General features: G+C 39.9%; 1 protein-coding gene across 1 annotated transcript in view; it reads right to left on the bottom strand.

The window, feature by feature from the left end:
* The window catches only part of LRRC75A (leucine rich repeat containing 75A), a 211,500-nt gene that overhangs the window by 55,173 nt on the left and 130,609 nt on the right, over positions 1-25,718 (bottom strand). Inside the window, exon 3 of the mRNA XM_072138244.1 lies at positions 18,174-18,286. Coding sequence (XP_071994345.1) covers positions 18,174-18,286 — 113 coding nt within the window. The remainder of the gene's footprint in view (positions 1-18,173; positions 18,287-25,718) is intronic.

The following is a 25,718-nucleotide window of genomic DNA, read 5'->3' as shown; positions in this document are numbered from 1 at the left end:
GGCATGTAAATCTCACCATTCCCGCCAGTTCAGAGTGTTTTCCACTCAGACAGTCTTAATAAATTTACCCATTTTTAAGAAATTGGAGCAATTAGTTTTAGCCCTATAAAATATGTTACAGAATGATAAGAAGCAGTATGTGGGAGATGTATCATATGCCAGCACTCCTTTTAAAATGATGCTAATTTCCAGAACCACATTGTGCTGTTACTTCACAGGCTGTTACAATGATCAGAGCAGATTTCCCCTCCTCCTGCGGTTGCTAGATTACAAAGGCAGAGGGAGGAGCGAGAGAGCAGGGGGCTGGGTGAGATATTTTCTGCTCATTGTAACAGCCTGTGAATCTACAGAAGTAAGGTGCTCCCGTAAACCCATGACAGTGTCTCGATCTATGAGTAAGTGACCCTGGTTTATCATGGTGGATTTTGATGGTAGATTTACTTTAAGTAAAATGGGGAGGGGCTGCGAAAGCAGCAGTGATGGGGTTGGTGAATCTCAGTTCTAGAGAAGCTCAAAACTGATTGATGTTATCTGTAGGCAAATCAGGGCTCCCCCATGGCACTTGCAGGCTGATCTGAATATATAAAGCATAGTATCTCTGCATTTCTTCACAACTATTGCTACTTCTATTAAATGTCTTCTCTTCTGCCTCTGCATATCAGAATCTACACCTTGTAACAGCCATTGAGGCTCTTTCTGTAAAATATCATTTGCTATGTTTTTAGAACTCGTTACAAGGTTAAAATCCCATTTAAAAATCAATAGGACATGAGTTGAGAATAGAAGCAATCGACTTTTTCCGCAGAGTAAATGTTTATGAAGCAAAGTTATAAATGAATACAGCGGGAAAATGGTAATGGAATGGTCAAGATTAAAGAAAAAATGTAGCAATTAAAAGAAAAATAATAAAATATCCACCTAAAATCTAAAAATATTTTACTGTACTTGCTCCCAGAACAGTGACCCAGACTAATATCCTTTTTAATTGTTTTCGGGCACAGTGGTAGTCAAAACGAAAGATTAAGGGAGATGCCGTTTTTGGTCTGTTTTTAAGCATGCGTTTTCAGTCCGTTTAAAAACGCTTCCGTTTTTGACCGCTTTTGTCTGTTTTTCCCAATTATCTTAAGAGATAAACAGGTTGTAAGCAGCCAAACGCATGCTAAACGGTCAAAACGGATGCGTTTTTAAACGGACATGCATAAAAACTGAATAAAAACGCTATGTGTGGCATCACCCTAAGAGTCCAGAGACAGCTATGGGATGGGTTCTGGCATTAGATCTCCTTACAGGTGTTTGTGCACCACCCTGGAGGGAAACTAACAGGGGTGTCATGTATATTAATCAGTTAGTAAATCCAGAATATTGTTCTCCCTAAAGACAATTGTCTAGTAAATGTTTTTTTTCACTGGTGTTTTAGTTGATTATAAACAGAAAAATTACCTACACAGAGTAACTGCCTCAGCAGTGGGGTAACAATAGAGGTCTTAGTGGTCATTGATGTGACCCATGCCCATAAGCCAGGGCTGGCACCAGAACCAGTACTGGGCTTACCTGGGCAAGTGCTGGGGCCCACATAAGGCTGCACATAAGGAATCCATGGGGGTGAGGGGCTGTATCTAATGAATCCATAGGGGGTGAGGAGCGCTGTATATAAATTAACCATAAGGCGACTGTTAGGGATGATAAACTAGGGAATATTTTAGGGGAATAGAAGATAGTTTTAGTGTCTGAATTTCTAAAGCTGTCATGTGAGTTCACTGCAAAGGGACCAACTAAGGCTCTGATGCCCAGGGGCCTACAGAGACCTGGAGCCGACCCTGCCATAAGCCAGAGGGAGCCAAAAGGCCGAGGTACAGCACTTCGATCTCCTATCATCCTGACAATTTAAGCATTGTAAATCCTTCAAACTTGACTCTGTGCACTGAGATTTATGACTCCATGCTCCATGTTCTGGCAGCAAGACTTGCTTTCTCAATGCTTGCACTAGAAGGGCAGGAGGACACATTACTACTAACCTTAGTGGTTACAACAGACGGTACAAACAAATGCTTAGGGAATGAGTAGCTGTAGCAGGGTAAGAGGACTATTTTTTTAGCATTTGCTGATTCAAAGGGATTTTCTGGGGGGCCTAAAATCTCACAATGTAATATAATATAACATAACACATATTCATAATTATGATATTACAATATGATGGTTACTTGTGGAGTAAATATTAGCACACGATTATTATATTGCATTGGTTTGGCCAACAAAATCTCTTTGCGGCAAGCAGTAAAGTAACAACAAGTTGTAATGTTGTAGATGCCCAATATGGATGTTATCGTCTCTCTTCGGCACAATTACACCCTGTTGTCTCATCAGTGATCACAGCCGTATTAAGAAGCTTGATGTTCTGAAGCCACAAGCTGGAACATATTGCAGTACATCTGGGCTGGGGTGGACTCCAGCCTTACTTTGTGTTTATGACTGGAGATAATGTTTGCAAGTTCTCGATAGCAGCTCAGCTGTGAAGGAGTTTGATCATATTTTAAAACTTCAGGGTAAAGGGACAACACTTAATTTACCAAAAAACATAGATATTTTTGTCCTGCATAGAAGAATTTTTGATGATTTTCTGTTCTTATTCTGCTTGCTAGTTTACATCTGGGATATTTTAACTAATGGATCCAACAGACTAGAAAGTTTTATAAACTCTGAATCTCAGTATTAGCATTTCTACCTGCAGAAAAATCAATAATGTTTGTGGAATCGGCTGGGAGGAAATTACAGCTCAGACAAACTGTTTGTATAGTACAGAGAATGTTGTCTTTTTATAATTAGAAAGACAGTAGAGTCACGCAGTTTAAAGTGGTGGACCAATCTCAGGCAAAAAAGGTTACCGTTCTCAATGGTGTAACGATCTCGATTGCAGTGGGTGCGACCGGGCCCGTTAGAAGACAAGGGCCCGCGGCTATAGTAATTCTGTATCAGCCGCGGGCCCTTCTAACACAGCACATGCTACCAATTTTTATCTCCCGGCCCCACTGTTCTCTGGATGTGGACGTCCCAGCGCACAAAGATGTCACTGTGTTGCTGGCTCTGAGCACTTTACTACAGAAAGACAGCTGCTGGACATTTCATTGAGTGTAGCATATATGTATATTTCCAAGTTTAATGTGAGTGACAGGGGTGGTAGTTTATTTTAGGATCCAAAGTTTGCACCAAGGCCCACTGGTGTCTTGTTACACCACTGTTGCTATTAGTTGTAAAATGAAAAAAATACAAATTTTTCAGTATACTTTCTGTATTAGTTCCTCCTAGTCTTCTAGTTCTCTGTTTGGTAGGCCAGTCCAATACTGACAACAGAGTACCAGACGGTCCTACAGTGGGCCCATTGCTGCCCGAATCACCCATCATGAAATTAATCTCGTCTGTTTCTTTAAAAACACAGACGCGAATAATATGTTGCTCTGGAGGACCCAGGCGGTGTGTGATGATGTCACGCCACCTGCGTCCCTGCACAGAACATTCGGTGGGTGAAGACGAGACGGCAGCGGCTTTGTGAAAAGTAACCGGAGGCAAGTAGCTGATTTATTATTTTTATTTCTGGGGCAGGCTGTGTATACAGTGCATTGGGCGCAGGCTGTGTATACAGTGTATGGGGGGGCAGGCTGTGTATACAGTGTATGGAGGGCAGGCTGTGTATACAGTGTATGGAGGGCAGGCTGTGTATACAGTGTATGGAGGGCAGGCTGTGTATACAGTGTATGGAGGGCAGGCTGTGTATACAGTGTATGGGGGGTAGGCTGTGTATACAGTGTATGGAGGGCAGGCTGTGTATATTGTCTATGAGGGGCAGGCTGTGTATACAGTGTATGGAGGGCAGGCTGTGTATACAGTCTATGAGGGGCAGGCTGTGTATATTGTCTATGAGGGGCAGGCTGTGTATATTGTCTATGATGAACCAGATGAAGCGCTCAGTTCGAGCGCGAAACGCGTAGTTCCCTAAAATTTTATCTATTTATTTATTTTATCCGTAAAATCTGTTACAATTGTTTTTTAAGTACCAATAAACTGGATATTTCCAAAACAAGTTAAGCTTTCCAGCGCTGTGTAAACGCTCACTATGCATCATAGATGCGTGATCTGAAAAAAAGCTATATTGTCTATGGGGGATCTGTATAAAGTGGCTGGATTTTAAGTAAACTGGGTGGCCTTATATGGAGTACTGTATATCATTTAATTTGGGAGTATGTATATGGGGACTGTTATAAATAAATTAGGGGAAATATATATAAATAAAATGGGTGTGTATATAAATTAGCTTGGTCCTGTAGATCAGGCGGTGTGGTATAAATAATTTTTGGTGCTGTACGTTCATATTTATTTGGCGGACTATATAAAGGATGTTTTATGTGGGGATTAGTGGATAATTTATATTTAGAAACATGATCCATTATATTGTAAGTGACTGTGATTTTTTTAGGGGCGCAGTGTGAAGATGTGCTACATAGAGTTGAAGATGTTAAACCATGGCAAGGAGAAACCGTTAAGCAGTCCTCTTCCTGGTGGAGTAGATCATCACCTGTAAGGTACTAAATACTAGATGTCACTAATGTCTGTGTCACTGACTGACTACTAGTGTGTAAGTTAGCATCATCGGGAGCATGGGGGGAGGGCTTTTTCAAGGGTCTATTTCCTAGGCTTTCTTGAAAGGTGGGTCCCCAGGGTACTTTATCTGGTTGGACAAAGAACCCTTGTCCAGCAATGCTCTACAGGAAGCTTCACTATATACATCCAATGGATAGAAACCAGTCCATGGTCATGTGATGTCACATAGATGGAAGGCTTGTTACAATGACATAGAGTAATCAGAGATGTGTGTTATAACGACACATGCACCTGTGTGACATCCCATGACTATGGGCAGATTTACTTGCTGAATCTGGACAACCCCTTTAAATAGTTAAAACTGGTAAAATTATAAAAAGAAGCAAACTGGCTATCCAGATCCCATTTCTATCTCTGCCCCCCAACTGTTTATACTTCCTGGTGCCTCTGGACATGTAAATGCAATCATACAGCCAATCAGCAGTCAGGGATCAGGAAGAATGACCACAATGGCCCATGAAATTGTAGCACATTTTACTTTTTCTTCTTGTCTAAATTTCTATTATTTTCAGTTCACTAAACCTTTTCTAAGCAGAAAAAGAATCTCCAGCGATCGATTATCAGTCAATATCTTCCACAGCCCTTAGGCCTATAAGTTAAGCCATTTTTATACTATTAAAATTGTACAATAAAACATAATTTTTTTTTCAGTTTCCTACAAAGAAGATTTTCAGGAAGCGGGGTCCGAAACCAATGTGTGATTGTCACTGGAGAGTCTGGAAGTTCTGCAATACACATAATCCATGTGCAAACAAGCCCTTACGACTCCAAAGGATATTATAGACCTTTAACGACACTAAGCAAATAAAAAGGAGGTTCAGTATTTTAGTTCCAAACATTTGCTTTGTGTCATTCATATGCAGAATAATAATAAAAAGAAAAAGTACTTCCCAGAATGCACTAGTCCAGATTTTGGGACAGGGGAAGGCAGTAGACCTTCCAGGAGAACACTCAGGTTGGCATGTTTCCACCATGTGCCTTAAGAACTTTTGCTTGTACAGAGCACGTTCAGCTAGCGAAACCATCTGGTATTAAATACTCAAAGGGGAAACTCCAGTTCTGGCTTGTGGTCGATCCTTCTGTCTGTAATTTATGCCCATAGACAGATCAGTATAATTTGGCAGATGCTCTAAAACTCGTGGAGCTTTTTCCAAGTCGCTTCAATGAATTATGCACATTTCATATGTTATTGCACAGTCCTGTGCTATGTGGATAACGGCACAACCACCAGCAGAAAAATAAATTATACAGTCACTCATTACCTCTGGGCAGGCGGTTCAGGAAAAACACTATATAACAAGGCAACGGTTGCGAACCCTCTTATGGAAATACGAGGCTCGATGCATTTATGTAAAAGGGTTAATGAAAACTATCCCCATGAAATCCCAGAAAAATATTAATAATTCAAGTGAGAACTATGTAAAGTCACAAAATAAGAGAATAAAAAAGATTTAATTTTCTTTATTTGCATTTTTCTTTATTCGCACCACAGGGTAAAAAAAAAATTACACAAATAAAGCTGCAAATCCTGAACCGCGGTAAAAAGAGCTACTTAATTCACATCCACTATGCAGCCAATTCAAGTTGATGGTTCTCTGCTGATAAGATGAAGCTTTTATTCATGAAGCTGATTCCCGGAAAACTTGCCAACAATATTGTGCACTTTCTGCTGATAGATTTTTTTAAAATTTTTTGAAATAATTTGGGTGCGTGGAGCATCGGCGTAAGATCGGGACACTTAGCGCTGCCCTATTGTATAGTCTCTCAGAAAGAGACGGCAAAACACCTCTGTGCTTTCTAATCATAAAGCGAACCTCTCCAAGTATTAATCAGATTGTTTTATTAGAAAGAGTATCACTAACCACAAAGAATCCAATTACTTTCAGGAACCAATGTTATCCCCCGGGGAAATTAAGTATACAAGCTCCGATGCACTTTTCAATGATCCCAATTTGGTTGTTTTGCATCTTTCTTGAATACAATTAAAGTTGGTTGTGATAAGCTGCCAACTTTATTTTAACAACGCAAAAGTTACACTGCTCTGTTGGAGAGTAAATAGGACTGAAATTTTGTAGTTCCATATTAAGGTTAAGGAGATAGTGAGGCTGGACGGTGTTAAAGGGAACCTGTCACCAGGAGACCCATTTTTAGCACTCCGCCAGTCCCCACAGAGCATAGTACATACACTGCCAAAGTGTTTTTGTATAAAATATAGGTTTTACAGAAAAAGAGATATGTTACATTGTACCTTGCTTTGTGACTAGGCACTTGTCCACTGGGAGTGGACCTTTTCAAATAAATGAATAACTCCCCTCACTCGGGATTGGCTGTACAGGAGCAGGGGGCGTTGCTAAGAAAGTGATGGGTGTTTTCATATATTTGAAAAGGACACATGGAGGAGTGGTTTCCCAAGGGTGGGGGGTTAACTGCTCCTTTCCAGCCACTCCAAGTGGACGAGTGCCTAGTCACACAGCAAGGTACAATATAACATATCTTTTTTTCTGTAAAATCAATTTTTTATATAAAAACACTTTGGCAGTGTATGTACTATGCTCTGTGGGTACTGGGGGAGTGCTAAAAATGGGTCTCCTGGTGACAGGTTCCCTTTAAAGAGGACCTGTCGGGGCGATTCTTATGGACCGGGGGTTTAGTGTCCCAAATCACCCCTTTCGCTAAACCCTCTGTGTCTGCTATTAAAAAAATAAACCTTTATACAGAGATGGGTCCAGTGAGATAACTTGAAGCTGATGTGCCCCAGTGCAAAATCTGTACCAGCCCCCTATACTATAATGTATGGTTTTTAGTACTAGTTTTTTCATATGGGATAGTGACACCTAATGGGCCCCCTAAGCCTCTTGGGCCCAGGCGCAACCGCACCCCCTGCACCCCCTCAAGTCATCGGTAAGATGAGACACATGCGGACCACCGTTGGTGCTCCCAGTGCCTGTGCAGTAATTCAATGAAGCCGGAATAGTCCATCCCGGTACAGCAGCCTTATTGTGTGACTGCGCAAGCAACAGGAGTTCTGGACCGAGGTAAGTATAAAAGTTTTTTTTTTTTTTAACAACGAGCAGATAGGGACTACCTGAAGGGCGATTTGGAACAATTAATCCCAGGTCCATAAAATCCTCTTGGTGATGATTAAGAGTCCTAATCGCCCTGACAGGTGGTAAACTATAGACAAAAAGATTCCCCAATCAAATACCATGTTAAAAGGCTCATTTCTTTTTTATTCAAATCTGTAAATTTACATAATACACTGTACAATCAGGGTTTTAAGGCAGAAAGATACCATCTATGAAGAACCGAGCCCTTTAACACAGTGCTGGATTGGAAAATTTCATTTTGTGTCCCTTTTTTTTATGTCTTGGATCAGAATGTTTTCCAGTGTGAGAAACCAACAATTTTTCTACCCTTTAAGGTCTTAAACTGTGGCAGGTCTTATACTGGATAGTAAATCTGCAATTCTTTAAAGGCGATGGCCACTAATAAGGAAGTTTACCAAGCTAAGAACCAAAATCTATTGTACTTACCCTAATTAACTTAGTTTTTGGTCCATATGAGCCCTTGGTCACGTGACCTTTCACTCTGCGATTGGAGGGGGAACCGATTGTCCTTGACACACTCCTCTAACCACTGACATAGGAGATGTGTTCAGAGAGGGGGGTGAATACAGTTAATGTGTGCACTGCCTCCGATAAGTAGGAAGGCCACAAGGGCACTGGACATCATAGAAAATGGCCCTATTAGTGGATTGTACTTACCCTGCTAAACTTTCTTATTAGTGGCCTAAACTTTCTTATAAGTGACCAATGCCTTTAAGACTGTCTAGTCTAAATTTACACCTCCAAAATTACACTGACTAATTGAATCATGGACTCAACAAGACCTTTGAAGATGCTAGCATCAGATATTTTAGTTCAGTTCTGAGGAAAGGGTTTAGACTGAAATCTGTAAAACCTAAAGGCCAATAAACAGCTTGAATTTTTTATGATAATTTTTTTAACCATTCAGGAATTTTTATAGTGGGGCAGGGTGCAAAAAAAAAGAAATCCATTTCTTCACACTGGTCTACTGACTGATTTAACAAGCTCTGGGTAGCGCTACCTAATCTGCTTGCGCTATATAAATAAAGGAATTATTATTATTAATTATTAGACAAACTGATTTATTTTAACCCTTACAGGACTCTTTTTGCACTTCTACATTTTTACCTACCCACCATAACTTTTTTCATGTTTACATTTTCATTATTTACATTATGAGGGCTTGCTTTCTGCAGGACAAACATAACTTTTTGCTGGCTCCATTTAATATTCCGTGCTGTGAACTTGGAATCGGCAAAAATTCCAATTGCAGTAACAATTGTTAGAAATTGGAATCTTTTAGCAGCTTTTGATTATATGGATTTTACTGTGTGATTCAAGCACCTCTCCTCTGGGTCAGTACAATCACAGAGATACCAAATTTATATTGTTTTGTTATGTCTTAATACAAAATTAAAACTCATAATTGTTTCTACTTTGTTTTATGGAGTATTACAATGGGCAGTTTTATACATGACAAGCTAACATGTTCATTAATACAAATTTTCGAATTGTAAGATCTTTTAAAAACTTTTATTAAAATATGGCTTTATGGGTGGCAAAACGTTGGCATTTTTTTCTGGTCCTAGCCTGGGATAAATATTATTTAAAATTACATTTTTTAATTTTGTTTTTGCAGCTTTTAATAATATACTGCAATGCTAGTGTTTTAGTATACTGCTTCATCTACAGTATTAAGGCCTTCCTCGATGGATGCGGTTAAATGACAAACCCGGAAACCTTGGAGAGACTTCTCAGTTGTTATGGTTACCAATTGGCACCCCCCACATATAAGACATGTAATACAGCAGACACCTGCCCTATATAGCGAGGGCTCAACCCATAAACCCTCTAAGTACAGGTTTAAATGTCTAAAAGTTAACAACTCGGTGGTCCGGTCCATTTTGCTGCCTACATGCCCATTTAAGGCAGTCCAAAAGTGTCAGGACAGCAATTGTCGACTGGTTGTAGCTGCACAGACTTGTAGATATCAATCTGTAACATAATTTCATCAAAAATTGTATTCCAGTTTTCTAGTGTACAACCCTTGCGAAAGGCCACGAATTTGGACTATTTGCCACCTTACGCAAACTCCACACTAAATGGGGGCATGAAGGGGGCCATGCATGTACATTACCAATAGCCTGTGCCAGCTAAGACCTGGCATAGAATTGGCACACACTTGCCCCCGAATATACCAGGAACGAACCAAGAAAACTTCTATTCTGGGAATTCTTTGTCAGCTATTGTTTTGCAGCCAAGGGGTGTACATGTAACAATCCATTGTAATATTTTATGGTTTTATAGTGCCTGATCAATACAGAAAGATGTCAATCCTTCACAAAACTAGGACTAATTTTTTATCAGGCAGGAACTTTAACGGAAGATAGTAAAAAGCTACTTTTTAATCCTTTGTAATGTTTGTATTTGTATATATATATATACTATATATATTTCTCTGTATACTATACAAAAATAACCAGTGTCAGGACACACATTTCCTAGAAGTATATTATACATATGAATACACTAAGGTTTCTCATTCTGTGTCCTCTGAATCTCATGCATGTGAATAATATGAGCAACATATTCGGATTTGGTGGCTTTGCATTACTGCTAATCTGCTTTATAATGTAAAAAAAAGGTTCTGCCGTTCTGTATGATTATATACTGTGAGCATGAAGATTTGATATATGAAATGTGGAGAGATTTCTTATACAGGGTTATATCATGAATACAAAGTAGCTATAGGACAAAACTAATAAGTATGGAGAACACAGAGGCAACAAGTAGCGATAAATACATCAGGAGTTTTGTGAATTCCATCTCTTGGTAACAATTTAGAATGAGATCCATCATCTTCTCTGGTATTTTAATTAACAAGTTAGAGGATTGGAAAAGCACAGTTTGCGAGACTGAAGAATATAAATTAAGATGCAGCAATTCTCAGGGAACCTGGGCAGAACAGTCCATAGAAGGAAACTTATTTCCATTTGAGAAGTGAGTAGTGGATACAACATCCGATTATGGATAGAAGACAACCATTCTCTGTGTTCTCACAGTTTGGATTTCTAAAGATGGGCGCACACACTGGATTAAAAGGGTAATGGACAACAAAGAATCTCTTAGATATGAAAGTCTTCCCATCTGCTTTCTTCCAAGAATAACCGAGCAAAGCCACCTCTCTGCTTATTGCAGCCATTGGATGGGGGTCGCGGGAATAATATACTCAAAATAGATGGCCTATTCTATAGTAATGTACCTTAAGTAGCAAACAGAGGGGAGCTTTAATATACACTGAACCCAAATGTTTGCATTATTCAGTACATAAATATATGTAGGGAGGTAATACATATTATAGATGTATTCTAAGTCAGTCTAAAGTGCTCCCTTTACAAAGTAACAATCCATAAATTGTACCGAAAGGACGTCTCTAAATCACAGCACTGGCAAATGATAGCCATGGGTCCTATACTGATAAGTAATCATAGTGGCTTTCAGTCCTAGTGGCTTAAATAGAAGTTACCGGTATAAGACCTTGATCCACCCTTGGCTTTATTACACAGATGACCTCCTGTGCCTTCACTATGGAGGTTACAGCAATACCTCATCGGGGGCATAATTAACCTAGTTTGTTCATCAGCCTCTAACTTCTACTGAGCTGTAATTTGCTTCATCCCTAAGCATAAACATTTATGTGCAATAATTACCAAATACAGAAATGAAATAATACGGCACAAAATTATAACAATGCATGCAGATAAAACATAAAAAAATAGCAAAAACACACAAAAAGTGTTCAGTACATTGATTGGTTTTAGATCTGAGGAATCTGGAGGCCAAGCAGGGACCTTATACTTTTTGTTATATTCCTCATATTATTCCTCAGTATATACTTCTACCATCAAGGGTGTAAGTGGTTGGCGGCAATATTTAGGTAGGTGGTAAGCATAAGAGTAAAATCATCAGGGTCCAATATTTTCTTCCGGGACATTTATTATCTACTTGCACCATCTTGTCTCCTTCCTAAACTGTATCCTGGTGCACAACTATCCATTCTGTGGGATGGTGGGATGGGTGAGCTAGATTTTTACAGGCAACAATAAACCTCCGGCAACCCATTGACAGTTCGCTGATCATCCCTTCCTGGACCAATTCTGGTCCAGAATTCTGGAGACACACCATAAGTTGTAGCTTTTTAGAGATTATGTGACCTGTTCATCATTATGATGTGTGGACAGATCCAATCATTTGCCTTTTTTCCTACTTCCAAATCATCGAAAGACCTGACTGTTCATTTGCTGCCTTGAATTTCCCTTAGGAACGATTTGCTGCCATATCGGGAGCCATTGCAATGAGATATTCTACCTTACAGCATATTGGTATTTATAATATGACAAGCGCTTAGAACTATAACTTATAATGCAATAATAGGGAACATGGCCCATTGGTGAAATCAAAGAGGCTGTTCACATTATAGTTAGTCTCCACTTTATGACCATGTAAATCCCTTCTACCTACCATTAGTCAAATAACCCTGGTGGGCGCCATACAATGATGTGCAATGATGTTGTGGTTAAGTTGTAGTGCAGATCCTTAGCATTTACATATTTAGAGGAAGCAGCAATTACTCTACACCTGGTGGTCAGCCCAAGTCTTTTGTCCTTTCTTTATGTTCTAAACAAATTAGCCAAGAAGTAATTAGAAAAGCAATTAAAAAAGAGCAACCAATCAGCAACTCACATGGTTTTAGCATTGTTATAACAGACGTCGATGTTGACTTCTGCCATAGTTGTATTTTTGTGGAAATTAAACATTTTAATAAGCATTTACTGATTATAAGCCTCCAAGATTTCTGGTTATAGTAATTGCAGAGAAAACCTTATGCAAGGACTATGTGCTGCCTCTGCTCTCCCCATGTGTTCCAATTGTCTGTAGAGTGACTCAAGTAACTTGTATAAAAAGGAGTCTACCCCCTCCATCAAGAGTTATAAACTGCTGGTAGCCAACACAGCTTTATTATTTCTGCCAATCATGCCATTTTCAAGATATTCTCAATTTCATCTTTATGCTAATTAGGAGGTTGGTGCACCCAGGGTGTGTACTCAGGACCCTGAGCACTGACTCACCTTTACGTACTGTTGTATAGGCTCACCTCTAATTGTGTGGTGCAGTCTCCCCTCTGTGTGTTGTATAAACTCATCTCTGTGCCCTGTGATTCAGTACACAACTACAGACACGGGGAAAGCACAGCAAATCTGAGCATGTATTCGCCTTATAGCTGTAATCTTAAAAAGTGACTAAGCCTTTAAAAAAATTTTGGAAATCAATAGTGTAAACGAAAACTTTGTAATATCCTTTAATATTTACTAATATTTATCAATATACTTTATCATTGAAAGATGTTGCTGTTTCCTGTTTCCCTCTGCTTTTCCTCCTTATTTAAAGCGGTTGGCCACCTTTAGGAAAGTTTGAAAGGGTAAGGCCCCTTTCACACTTGCGTTTTTCATGCGCGTTTTCTGCGTGTGCTTTTGATACGCAGAACTTGCATTGCACTCTGACCCATTGTAATCAATGGGCTTTTTCAGACTTGCATTTTTTTTTCACGCACACATGCAGGTTTTTTTTTAACGCACGTTTAAATCTCGACATGCTCTACTTTTGCAAGTCACGCGCGTGAAAAACGCACCATACAAGTCTATGGAGATGCATCAAAAACGCATTGCACTCTGAGACACTTGCAAGTGCAATGCAAATTCAATTGCCATAGAAAAGATAGAGCTCAGCCCTGAGTCCATTTCACGTGCATTTTCTGTGCATGAAAAACGCATTGAAATTGCATTGAAAACGCGCGTGAAAAACTGAGACACTGAACAAACTCTGACTGAAAACTGATTGCACTCTGATGCAAAATGTGCGTTTTTCACTGACCAAACCCTGATCGCTCCCTGATCAAACTCTGACGTGATCTGCAACGCAAGTGTGGAAGGGGCCTTAGTAAATAACTTGCCTGGGAGCTGCTGAAAGCCACCTGTGCCCTTTCAAGTACTCATAGAGGAGTGGCTATGACAGAGGGGGCGTGCATACAGAAATAATAGCCTTGAATCATCAAGGGAAATATTCTCTAGGTATGGTAAGAGCCTCCTTTATAGCCTACATTCGATATCTCTAAGCTGTGTAGAGGTCTTCAGATACACTGCTCACTACAGGAGAAAGAATAGGCAGAAACAAGACACAGAGAAGCTGCTGTACTGAATGAAGCATATTGCAAGGTTTATTATAATCCCCTGCACTTTACATTTCTGCAATTAAAAAAAAGGCTTCAAAGCCTAAGTTACCGTATTTTTCGGACTATAAGGTGCACAAAAAATCCTTTGATTTTCTCAGAAATCACAGGTACGCCTTATATTCTAGTGCGCTTTATATATGAGCCGTACTTACAGACAACAGCTGCCTTGAACTGTGCACAGGTCTGCCACCTGCTGGTCATTCATCCTTATAATCCGGTGAGCTTTATAATCCGGTGCGCCTTATATATGAATCTAGACATTTTAGAAGGCATTTATTGATGGCGCGCCTTATAATCTGGTGCCCGAAAAAAATACGGTAATAAAATTTGCAACTTTAAGAGAGTAATCATTAAAACATTTTCATTGGAAAACCCCTTTAATGTTTGTGTAAGTCCCTTAATGCACTTGTTTTATTTATATCTATGGTAAGCAAGTGTCACATCCACAACACAGACTGAAGTTAGTATTCTGCTAACAACCCTCAGCATCATATTTACTGGCCTTGAAATGACTTGCTGCATATTCATTTGGCTGCTGAGCAAATAAAACTGTCTATCAAGTCTACAGCTTAATTACATGATATGAGCCAAAAATATACAACTGGAGAGGAATATCAATGTAATTCAACATATGGCCCTATATCTGTGGTTATCTGCAAAGGTTCTTCCCATTGCATGATATGTTATAACAGGTGTTGGTAAATGGTTGCAATAGACCTGTGTGGACAAGTCATTGCTGGGGTTAACCATAAAGTAAAACTCCTCAGAAATTGAGTGGTCATCAGTGTTCAGTTCTTTGTGTGTTTGATAATTAGAATGATATAAACACCCATAAGTGTGCTTTATTGGTGGATGGTGTATATTGATTTACATGCTGTCATTATAGAGTATGGTTATAGATGTAATTGTAGTAAGGTGTCGAGTCTTCCCATAACTTTTTATTACTGATGGTTATGAGTTTGGATCAACATCTATATATAGTATATAGGTGACTAAATAACTTCTAGTATAAACAGAACTTCCCCCCTGGACTACACCTCTGTCTGTATATCACATTCACTGTACTTACTTGTTACTCAGTGTTATTGCTGTTTTTGCTCCTATCACTCCCTTGGCTGCTCAATGCAAAATCCCAGGCTGTGGGCGGGGCCTCTCTTAGCAGACACATTACTGTATTATCCATCTAGTTTTGTGGGGTGACAATGTGGTTACCCCAGGGTTATCAGGGTATCCATCTAGTGTATATGCACTTTCATCTGGTGTCTGACATTGTACTAACACATTGACACATAGAAAGAGAGATGAGACAAATGATAAGATGCATATTACACAGAGACTGATAGATCATTACACTGTTACATTGTGAGCTCTGCTACATCTCACATATCCGCCACCCCCTTTCCCCCGGATCACTTATCTCTTTGTAGCTTGTAGTTTGCAGCCTCTCTCTATGCTTACGGTCTCCGGGCAGGAAGTAATTATTGAGAGTCTGAGCTCTGTGCAGGGGGCAGGGCTACAGCCACACAGCAGAGACAGACAGAAATCGGATCTGCACAATCTCATCCAAGATGGCGCCCGACCCTAAGTCAGAAGTTACTGAGTTACACAACTGAAATTGTGTGCACCAGGACTGATAGAGACAGGTTGGACTTATCTCTGTGAAAGGCTGTATTTTTGTTAATAACAGTGAATTTGAGAATGTGTTATTTTGATATCCTGAGTACATATAAGAATCTTGTCTTCGTGGGAATACCCCTTTAATCTTTGAAAGTATGTTAAGAAAAAAAGATTCCATCTTGGTTTTTCAAGTTTGCTTCCTCTTCCCTACCTTGCTATTAATACCATGATGCCTCAGCACACTAGTACAAGACCACCCAAGACAGAACTAACTTTGCTAGTGGGAAATGAACTCTGATTATCCTGTCCGACTATATTATATCCATATAAAAAGAAGTATAACATGTAAGTATAAAATAAGTATTCAGACAAGGAGGCTTAGCTGTGATCTCATTATTTCATGGGCGGATTATGACTGCCATGGGCCCTAGGCTGTATAAATATTATAGCCCCTACAAATTAGGAATTCTAGTACCAAGATTCTTGGGGAATGTAGGATGCATCCTTTCTGCCTGCTTTCAATCTACAGTTTCAGGAACTTTGTAGGACATTAAAAGATCCTGAAATGGCTCCTGTGTACATGTGTATTGACAGTAGGAATAGATTTATGAGGACTTCATGGATAAAGGTCCTTCTCAGTACAAAATTTGGTGGGTGGTCTGGGTGGCCATAGGCCCTGCAAGAAGGCTTGGGCCCGGGGCTACAGCCCAAACAGCCTGTATTATAATCCACTTTTGTATTATTTACTACTGTGTGACTGAAAACTGTCTTATTATTATTAGTAACCAAAGTATTAATAAGTTATTTGTGTCAGAATATGAAGATAAGTTTCATTATTTTTGCAAGATATTTTTATTATAAAGGCATTAAAACATAACAAAAACTAGATAGATTTCTTATGGTACTTACCCATAGAATAAAGCAAAAGTGTCATTTGAACCACAAAGGGAATGTCCTAAATACAGACCCCATGAGAAAATGAGCAAATATGTTTTTATCGTCAATTTCACCACATTTGGGATTTTTCCCCCAGATTCTCAGCACACTGCATGGGACATTTAATGCTGAGTAAGGCCCCTTTCACACTTGCATTTTTCAAACGCGTTTTCTGCGATTGCTTTTGACGCGCAGAACTTGCATTGCACTCTGACCCATTGTAATCAATGGGTCTTTTCAGACTTGCATTTTTTTTCACGCACACAGGCACGTTTTTTTTTAACGCGCGTTTAAATCTCGGCATGCTCTACTTTTTCAAGTCACGCGCATGAAAAACGCAACATACAAGTCTATGGAGATGCATCAAAAACGCATTGCACTCTGAGACACTTGCAAGTGCAATACAAGTGCAATGGGGCACATTTACTTACCCGGTCCAGTCGCGATCCAGCGGCGGGTTCTCCGTCGCTGATTCGGGTTCTGCCGGGATTCACTAAGGTCCGTGCGCCGATATTCACCAGGTGTCGCTGCTGCGCCGAGGTCCGCCGGAGTTCACCTGCTTTTCTCTGGTGTATGTAAGTGCTTGATCTTGCGACACAAAAGGCTTTTTAAATTCCACGATTTTTCCGAATCCTTCGGGTTGTCTGGTGGCCACGCCCCCCGATTTCTGTCGCGTGATCTATCGCGTGCGCCACAATCCCGTGAAATACAGCGCAAAGCGGAAATATTCGGGAAAAACCTGACGGATTCGCGGCTGCGGACCCTTAGTAAATGTGCCCCAATGTGTTTTTCATGTATCAATTGCCATAGAAAAGATAGAGCTCAGCCCTGAGTCCTTTCACGCGCATTACCTGCGCGTGAAAAACGCATTGAAATTGCATTGAAATTGCACTGAAAACGTGCGTGAAAAATTGAGACACTGAACAAACTTTGACTGAAAACTGATTGCACTCTGATGCAAAATGTGCGTTTTTCACTGACCAAACCCTGATCGCACCCTGATCAAACTCTGACGTGATCTGCAACGCAAGTGTGGAAATGCCTAAGAAATATAATACACCCCACAAATATCAAGCCCTCATTGAACTGAGGTAAAGTAAAGAAAAAAAAAAGTTGTGGTTTTTGAAGTGCAGTGAGTAAAAAATAGAAAGAATAAAAAAGAAATGAAATATAGAATACGATACAACCCATTGATAAGAATAGCAAATCCAATCATTTCATGAGTAACCTCCAAGCATGTTGTACGGCTCCAATGCTTACAGCAAAGAACTAATTTTATCTGAGTTAACACCCCATTAACAATGACACTGAATAATGAGAAAAGAGAAAGTCAAAGACGGAAAAACTTCAGTAATAAAGGTTATTAAAGAGAAGGAGGTTGTGATGACATGCAGGCAGACGGAGTGCTGATATAGGTTGCTTTAAAGATCTGGGTCACGTCCAAGCCCAGGGCTTTCATAACAAGTCATGTGTATACACAACAAGTAGGGAGGACTGCGGGAAGCCACAAGCCCAGCAATGTGTTCAATAAAAACACTAGCCGATCCCCTATATTAAGTACAGATCCATGAGCTCCTAGATAGGTGACTCACCAGGCCTGCGGCTTCCGCTTCACAATACTTTGACGTTTCCACTGTGAGTGAGGGCTGAGGTGGTAAGTCAGTTGCCTACAAACTTTCTCCATGGCCCCAAGTGAATCCCCTTCCTGCAATAGAAAAGAGAGACAGGTTGAAGGCTTCATATACTAACTTTCTGAAAGTTTCATAAATACAACTTCTCTACTTATTGCATAGCTACAACATACAAAGCAGGAGGAGTAAACCAGGGTCCACTTGTGGTGGAATCCATCACTTACTCTAGGTAAGACTTTACTATCACAAATTATTCATCAAAGTTACCAAAAAAAATAATTTCTGGAGAACTGCTTCCATTGTGCCATTCCTCTCTATTCTTCCTGTAAAACATATGAATAAATTGACAACTGGGTGTCACCCCTGTAGGGGTGCAGCCTTACAAAGTATAAAACTGCCAGCACATAATGGACTACTTAATAGAATGCAGATACACCATTGGGTAACACCCAGTTGTCCAATCATTCATACACTTCTAGGAGAAATAACCTGCAGTGTGGATGTGCACAGTAAATAAATTGTTATTTGCGTGTTGTTTAGTTAGTTTAGTCACCATATATACTCGAGTATAAGCCTAGTTTTTAAGTACAAAAAATGTGCTGAAAACGCAAACTCGGCTTATACTGAAGTAAAAAAATATATCAAAACTCACCTTTCTGGCTTCCCCCGCTGCTGGCTATATACTGGGACAGGGGGCTGGCTATAAACTGGGGCAGGGGGCTGGCTATATACTGGGGGATATGGGCTGGCAGGCTATATACTGGGGGGCAGGTGCTGTCTATATACTATGGGGCAGGGTCCAGCAGGCTATATACTGGGGAGGCTGTGACCAATGCATTTCCCACCCTTGGCTTACACTCGAGTCAATAGGTTTTCCCAGTTTTTGTGGTAAAATTAGGGGCCACGGCTTATACTTGGGTCAGCTTATACTCGAGTATACACGGGTATATTGTATTTGCCTCTATATTTAATTAGTAATTGATACAGAAATCTAGAACTCCAAAGATTTCACCTATACAGGCAGTCCCCGGGTTACTTACAAGATAGGGTCCGGAGGTTTGTTCTTAAGTTGAATTTGTATGAAAGTCTGAACTGTATATTTTATAATTTTAACCCCAACCAAATTTTTTTAGGTCTCTGTGACAATTGGATTTTAAAAATGTTGGGTTGTCATTAGAACTAGGACTAACAATAAAGCTTAATGGCATACATATTTAATAACAGTTGTAGCTGTTTATTGTAGCCTGGGAGTAAAGTATAGTAAATTACCAACTTCCAGAGGTCCGTTTGTAAGTAGGGGTCATCTGTAAGTCGGGTGTTCTTAAGTAGGGGACCGCCTGTATTTTTGGATTTGTATTTAAGTGAGCCCATCAACAGTTTTGACCATAATAAACTGCAGATAGTGCTTGGTATAAGCCCTAGAGAGGTGTGTAACCGTACCTATGGGTGAGTAGTAAGTAGCAGCAGGACTGTAAAAAGTGAACTTTCTGTAAGTAACCAGACAAAATCCTGATACAGCTCCTACTATTCATAGAGGGGAAGGGCTGTAGAGCAGAACAGTACAGAGAGTTGAAAGACCAGAACTGGATTATAACGTCACTTTTCACAGTCCTATCACTACTAAAAACACACTAAAAGATATGACTACGTAGAATTGCTAATATTGTCTGCAGCTTTGTATGGTCAAGCAAGACTGCTGACAGATTCCCTTTAACCAACACATAATGAGTTATAATATATATATGTAGGTGTATTGAGTACATTTACTCCTGATTAATGTGGATCTTTTGTGCAACTTTTTTTGCAAACAGTCCCTGTCCCCATGGGGCTCACAATCTAACCAACCTACCAGTATGTTTTGGAGTGTGGAAGGAAACCCACGCAAAGACGGAGAGAACATACAAACTCTTTGCAGATATTGACCTGGATGGGACTTGAAGCCAGGACCCCAACACTGCAAGGCTGTAGTGCTAACCACTGAGCCACTGTGTTTCCCATAATATAATATCTTTCTATCCATCCATCCATCCACACCTTTCTCTTTCTCTCTATCTGTATAATATGTAACCATCCAATATCCATCTTTCCCTCTCTCTCTCTCAATCAATAAACATACATATATATATACATATGCCTAATATCTATCTATCTAGCTTTGCATGACGGAGGCTTCAGTATGGAGCTGAAACATAGCGCTATGAATAAATCAACCTGATTTTTTTTCAGAACTACTACTGAATGGGTAAAAATCTATCTATCTGTATAATATCTATTTATTGTAGAGACACGTGAATACAACATTGCAGGATTACCACCTATGAATAATAGGATTATTCAGAATTTTTCATTCTATTATCCATTACTGGTTATTGTTCTAATGAACAGTTCACTGTGCACTACCGAGGATGTGTATCCCATAATGCTGAATGTACACTCTACAATTCTATTACTTTAGATTCAAAGGAAAGTATTAAAGTGATAACAATACTGTACAGAAAACTATTATTCTTATGATTAATCGTCTGCTGGATATTTGGTGCTTATCACACAGAATTCCTGCAGAAGAAAGAATGACTGAGCCATAATAATGCAGATTATCTACATAAACTGATTTCCAAAAGTTTTCAGTTTCTGCTGAGAAAAACATTGCAATAATTGTGCTCCTGACTCTATTGTATGTATCGAATAAAGCAATCATGAATCAGCAGATGCCACTGTGTAGTGACTGCAATTGTTCTGGAAAAGACACATATTCCGAATAACATATGGGTAGCATAGGAGATAAAGGGGTGTTCACATCTCAGGTATATATGACAAATCTATATATTTATATACTGAATGTGGGATCAACATGTATACAAAGCATACAACCAGAAAGAATAACAATGTTCAGTGGCACATTGTAATACATGATCAGTATAATCCCCATACACTGCCATACTGTACTATGGCAGCATATGTTAGGATCAATCAGACAACCTAGGGTTAAAGTAACCTAGGGGGTGTGAAAAATAGTAAAAAAAAAAATAAAAAAAAAAATAAAACTTCACCTGATTGTCCAAAAGTACAAAACGCCACTTTTTTGCCAAAGAATAAAGGAGACATGTCATTTGGGGCACACAGTGAGGCCCCTTTCACACTTGCGTTTTTCACGCGCAGAACTTGCATTGCACTCTGACCCATTGTAATCAATGGGTCTTTCCAGACTTGCATTCTTTTTCACACGCACACGCGCGTTTTTTTTAACGCGCGTTTAAATCTCGACATGCTCTACTTTTGCAAGTCACGCGCGTGAAAAACGCACCATACAAGTCTATGGAGATGCATCAAAAACGCATTGCACTCCGAGACACATGCAAGTGCAATGTAAGTGCAATGCGTTTTTCACGCATCAATTGCCATAGAAAAGATAGAGCTCAGTCCTGAGTCCTGTGAAAAACGCATTGAAATTGCATCAAAAACGCGCGTGAAAAACTGAGACACTGAACAAACTCTGACTGAAAACTGATTGCACTCTGATGCAAAATGCGCGTTTTTCACTGACCAATCCCTGATCGCACCCTGATCAAACTCTGACGTGATCTGCAACGCAAGTGTGGAAGGGGCCTGAAAGCAATAAAAACTAAGCCCACAAGAAAATGGTGCAAATGTTATTGATTTTTTAAATGAGTGAAAGGTGAAAATGAAAAATCAAATAGGGCCTTGGTGGGAAGGGGTTAAGATCCTCTAAGAGAGACTACCGCATTTTATGTGACTTTTTAAAATATCTGACTTAAAGGGGATGTCTGGGATTAAAAAAAAATCTGCGTCTCTGGGGGATATAAAAATAACAAAGAGCAAATACCTTCTCTTTGCTCATGTTGACAGTATGCACACCGCTACACTAGCAGTTGCAGGCTAAACACATAGAGAGGCATTTATTAATTTTGGCGCAGGGTGGCGCTGGAACCGTGCTATACTATTCAGTGGGATGTAAGTTTTTGGCGCAATGGATTAATGAATTGGTGCATGGACTAAAATGTTTAGTACTCCCTAGACCAGCGTTTTGCTTTTTGGGCCACAAATTGCACAAAAAACAGGTTGGAAAAAAATGAAGCGTGGGAAATTTGGTTCTTTCAAAAGTGGCGGCAAAATTTTGTAAATAAAAATAGAACAAGTCTAGATTGTAGGAAAACACCAATATTGTGGCACCGACACTTCATAAATTAAGGCGCAAGAGGCGCAGGAAGGCTTATTTACTAAGGGATGCAGATCGCACTTTCGTCGGACCGTTCACGTTTTTTGGGATTTGCGCAGCTTTGACAGGTAATTAACAGGTGTTTGCGCTGGGATTGTGTTGCAAGCGATCGAATTGTGTCCCAGCTGCGCTGGCTTCCATGCAACAGAAGTCGGGGGGCGTGCCATAGGACAATCCGACTGGTTCGTACTGAGCGCAGAATTTAAGATTCAAATTGTGTCACAAGACATGCACTTACATGCACCACGAAGAAGAAGCTGAACTCCAGCGGACCTGAGCGGGGAAGCGACACATGCAGGATAATCTGCGCACAATTTTAATGAATTGTGGCAAAGTGCATGATCATCGAACAATGCACTTACCCAGTCCACGCGGACTGGGTAAGTAAATGTGTCCCAAAATGTTCTCAATACCTATGGAGGGTCTAACCACATATTATAATGATACTGTCCCAGAACACATCTATGTGTTCAGTGCTAGTGAGATAAGTTTGGATCAGTCTTGCCAATTCTGGCACAATAACAGGAGCCATGTCACTTTATGTGTACAAGAATGCGTTGCTTTGTGTGACAAATCGATCATTGATCAAAATCAAGACGCATCCAAATTATATCACATAAATCACATCAGCTGATGACGGATGGTAATTATGTCTGGTCTAAGTGGTGACCACCTATTAAGCTGCCTCGGAGACCCCCCTTATTAGTTACACGACAAGTATTAGCGACAATAAATCCCAAGCCACATGTCTGCAATGTCAGTAATGTAACTAGTAACAATCAACTTTAAATTAGTTGTTTCTTTGAGATCTACTCAGATCTCAGAACCTCAGGACTCTACGGCTTTTGTATAACCTGTCCTGATGAAGGGCCACAAAACCAGACGAGACCAAGTAATCTATAAGACCTTGTCTACTTCTCTATTAATCTTTAGGAACAGTCGCCCATTTAAAGTATGTTAAGTAGACATTAGATACTAATCCACTAGAACGCTACAACTCATTAGTAATGTATGAGCGCTGTTACATATTATCAATACTAGGTCAATTTTTCTTCCTGTGGAAATTTGGACAACATCTTCTATAATTACTTTCATAGTCAATACATAGGATTTTCCTTGAATTCCCTCCATCATCATCCAGAATGGGTCCTTAAAGAGAACCCGTCATGCAAAATAACCCCCCTAAACTAAATATATTTTCATAAACTGTCATTAGAGAGCATTGCCTCTGTCCCTTCATTGTCCCTCTATATGCCTGTAAACCTAAGCAATGAGGTCCTAAAGCTGTATGCAAATGACCTATGAAATGTCCAATGAAGCATTAGCATATTCAAGCTGTCCACCTTATTCATGAGTGGGAGGCACAGCCACACCCCCAGTGCTTGACTGACAGCCTGTATAATGGTGTGAGGCTGTATAATGAGGCGCTTCCTGGTGCTGGCGCCCCCTGCAGCCTGTGTGTGCATGTGTGTGTGTATAGGAGAGATACAGCAGCTCCAGGCAGCCATGTTACAGCAGAACATGTCAGATTCATGTGTAGCTGATGTCTGTGTCTCTCCCCTGTATATTAGGAGGATGCAGCATGTCAGCAGATGCAACACACACTAGCCATGCTTTACTATACATTACACACAGACATGAGCAGGGGGAGGAGAGGGGAGGGGTAACAGGGGTGACATCACTGCCTCTGACCATGTGACCAGCCTAATTTACATAATAAAGAATAGATGATTTTACAATGAATAATGTATGAAATAACTAGATAAAGGCTGGGATGGGATCCTTGTGAGCTGCTCCAACAGGTAGAGGTGACAGGACTAGTGACACAGACCTGATGACAGGTGTCCTTTAAATGAGGTAACATAGCAACAGGTCATCCAGCACATCTATTACCAAACCCTTTACATTGGAATTAGAGATTCAGCAAATCTAAATAATGGTTTGCAGGTGTCAAAGCAAATCGAAATATTTTTGGCTTTCCTTCGGACAAATCTTTTAAAATATTGGCTAGCTACTGCTGTCATTCATCCCTGAGCTTACATAGAAAGGGAAAAAATTATGAAAACAAAGAAGAAAAAATTATCAAAATGTTTTCATGAATAATCAGTGTTTTAGAGGACCAACTCTCCATAAGTTCAAAACATATGCAGACCATAAGCTCCATCCACACTACAATGCGGACAACAGGCATCTACCCTCGACCCCATTTTCCACAAGACTGCCAGTGTCCTATAGACCCTATGAAGTAAAAATAGCAGGGATTGCCTCGGAGCTAGAATAATAGATAGAACCCCATTCCTCATCTGAAAGTTCACTCACCCCCTGCTCCCATCATCTCTGAATCTCCACCATCAGATCCCCTAACAATTTATCCAGAATCGTACAGAGAGATGAGGCCGCGCATATGTCTGGTCTGCGACACACGTATCATAACCCCCAAAGAAGAAAATTGTAAACCCTCCTCAGAATAATTTTGGATGGTGATCTCATTTATTAGAATAGTTTCTGCTCACCCACGAGGTACGCCCAGATCTGGCAGTACGGATCCTCACTCCATGAGAGAATATATACAGGCAGTCCCCGGGTTACATACAAGATAGGGTCTGTAGGTTTGTTCTTAAGTTGAATTTGTATGTAAGTCGGAACTGTATATTTTATCATTTTATCAGAACTTTTTTGGTCTCTGTGACAATTGGATTTTAAAAATATTGGGTTGTCATAAGAATCAGGATTAACAATAAAGCTTCATTGCAGACACATTTCATAACTGTTACAGCTGATTATTGTAGCCTAGGACTAAAGTACAAAAAATTACCAACATCCAGAGGTCCGTTTGTAACTAGGGGTCGTATGTAGGTTGAGTGTTCTTAAGTAGGGGACCGCCTGTATAAGAAAACTCTTTGCTTAATCCAGCTACTGACCGGATTTGGTCTTTGTTAATACTTGCTAAAAATGTATTTCCACATATAGAAAACACCCATAACTAGTAGCATAGGAGTGTCCTGGTGGAGCATGATGTTCACATGGAATATTTTACAAGTAGGATACTATGGAGCGAGTTTTAAAAGAAAATAGCCTGTTTGTTTTGGATATATATATATATATATATATATATATATATATATATAAGGTAAATGCACTTTGCCTCACAAATATACAGGGTGTGCCAGAGTATTGAATAACGGTGCGCATTCTTCAATCATGTGGTGCCCAATGCACTGCTCTGGAAGTGGGCACTAACACGCTCCTTTAGGTGCACATTTTTTTTG

The sequence above is a fragment of the Engystomops pustulosus genome, chromosome 2 (assembly GCF_040894005.1).
Source record: "Engystomops pustulosus chromosome 2, aEngPut4.maternal, whole genome shotgun sequence".
NCBI classification, from domain to species: domain Eukaryota; kingdom Metazoa; phylum Chordata; class Amphibia; order Anura; family Leptodactylidae; genus Engystomops; species Engystomops pustulosus.
The sequence above is the reverse complement of the archived record's forward strand: the minus strand, read 5'-3'. Positions and strand labels throughout refer to the sequence as shown.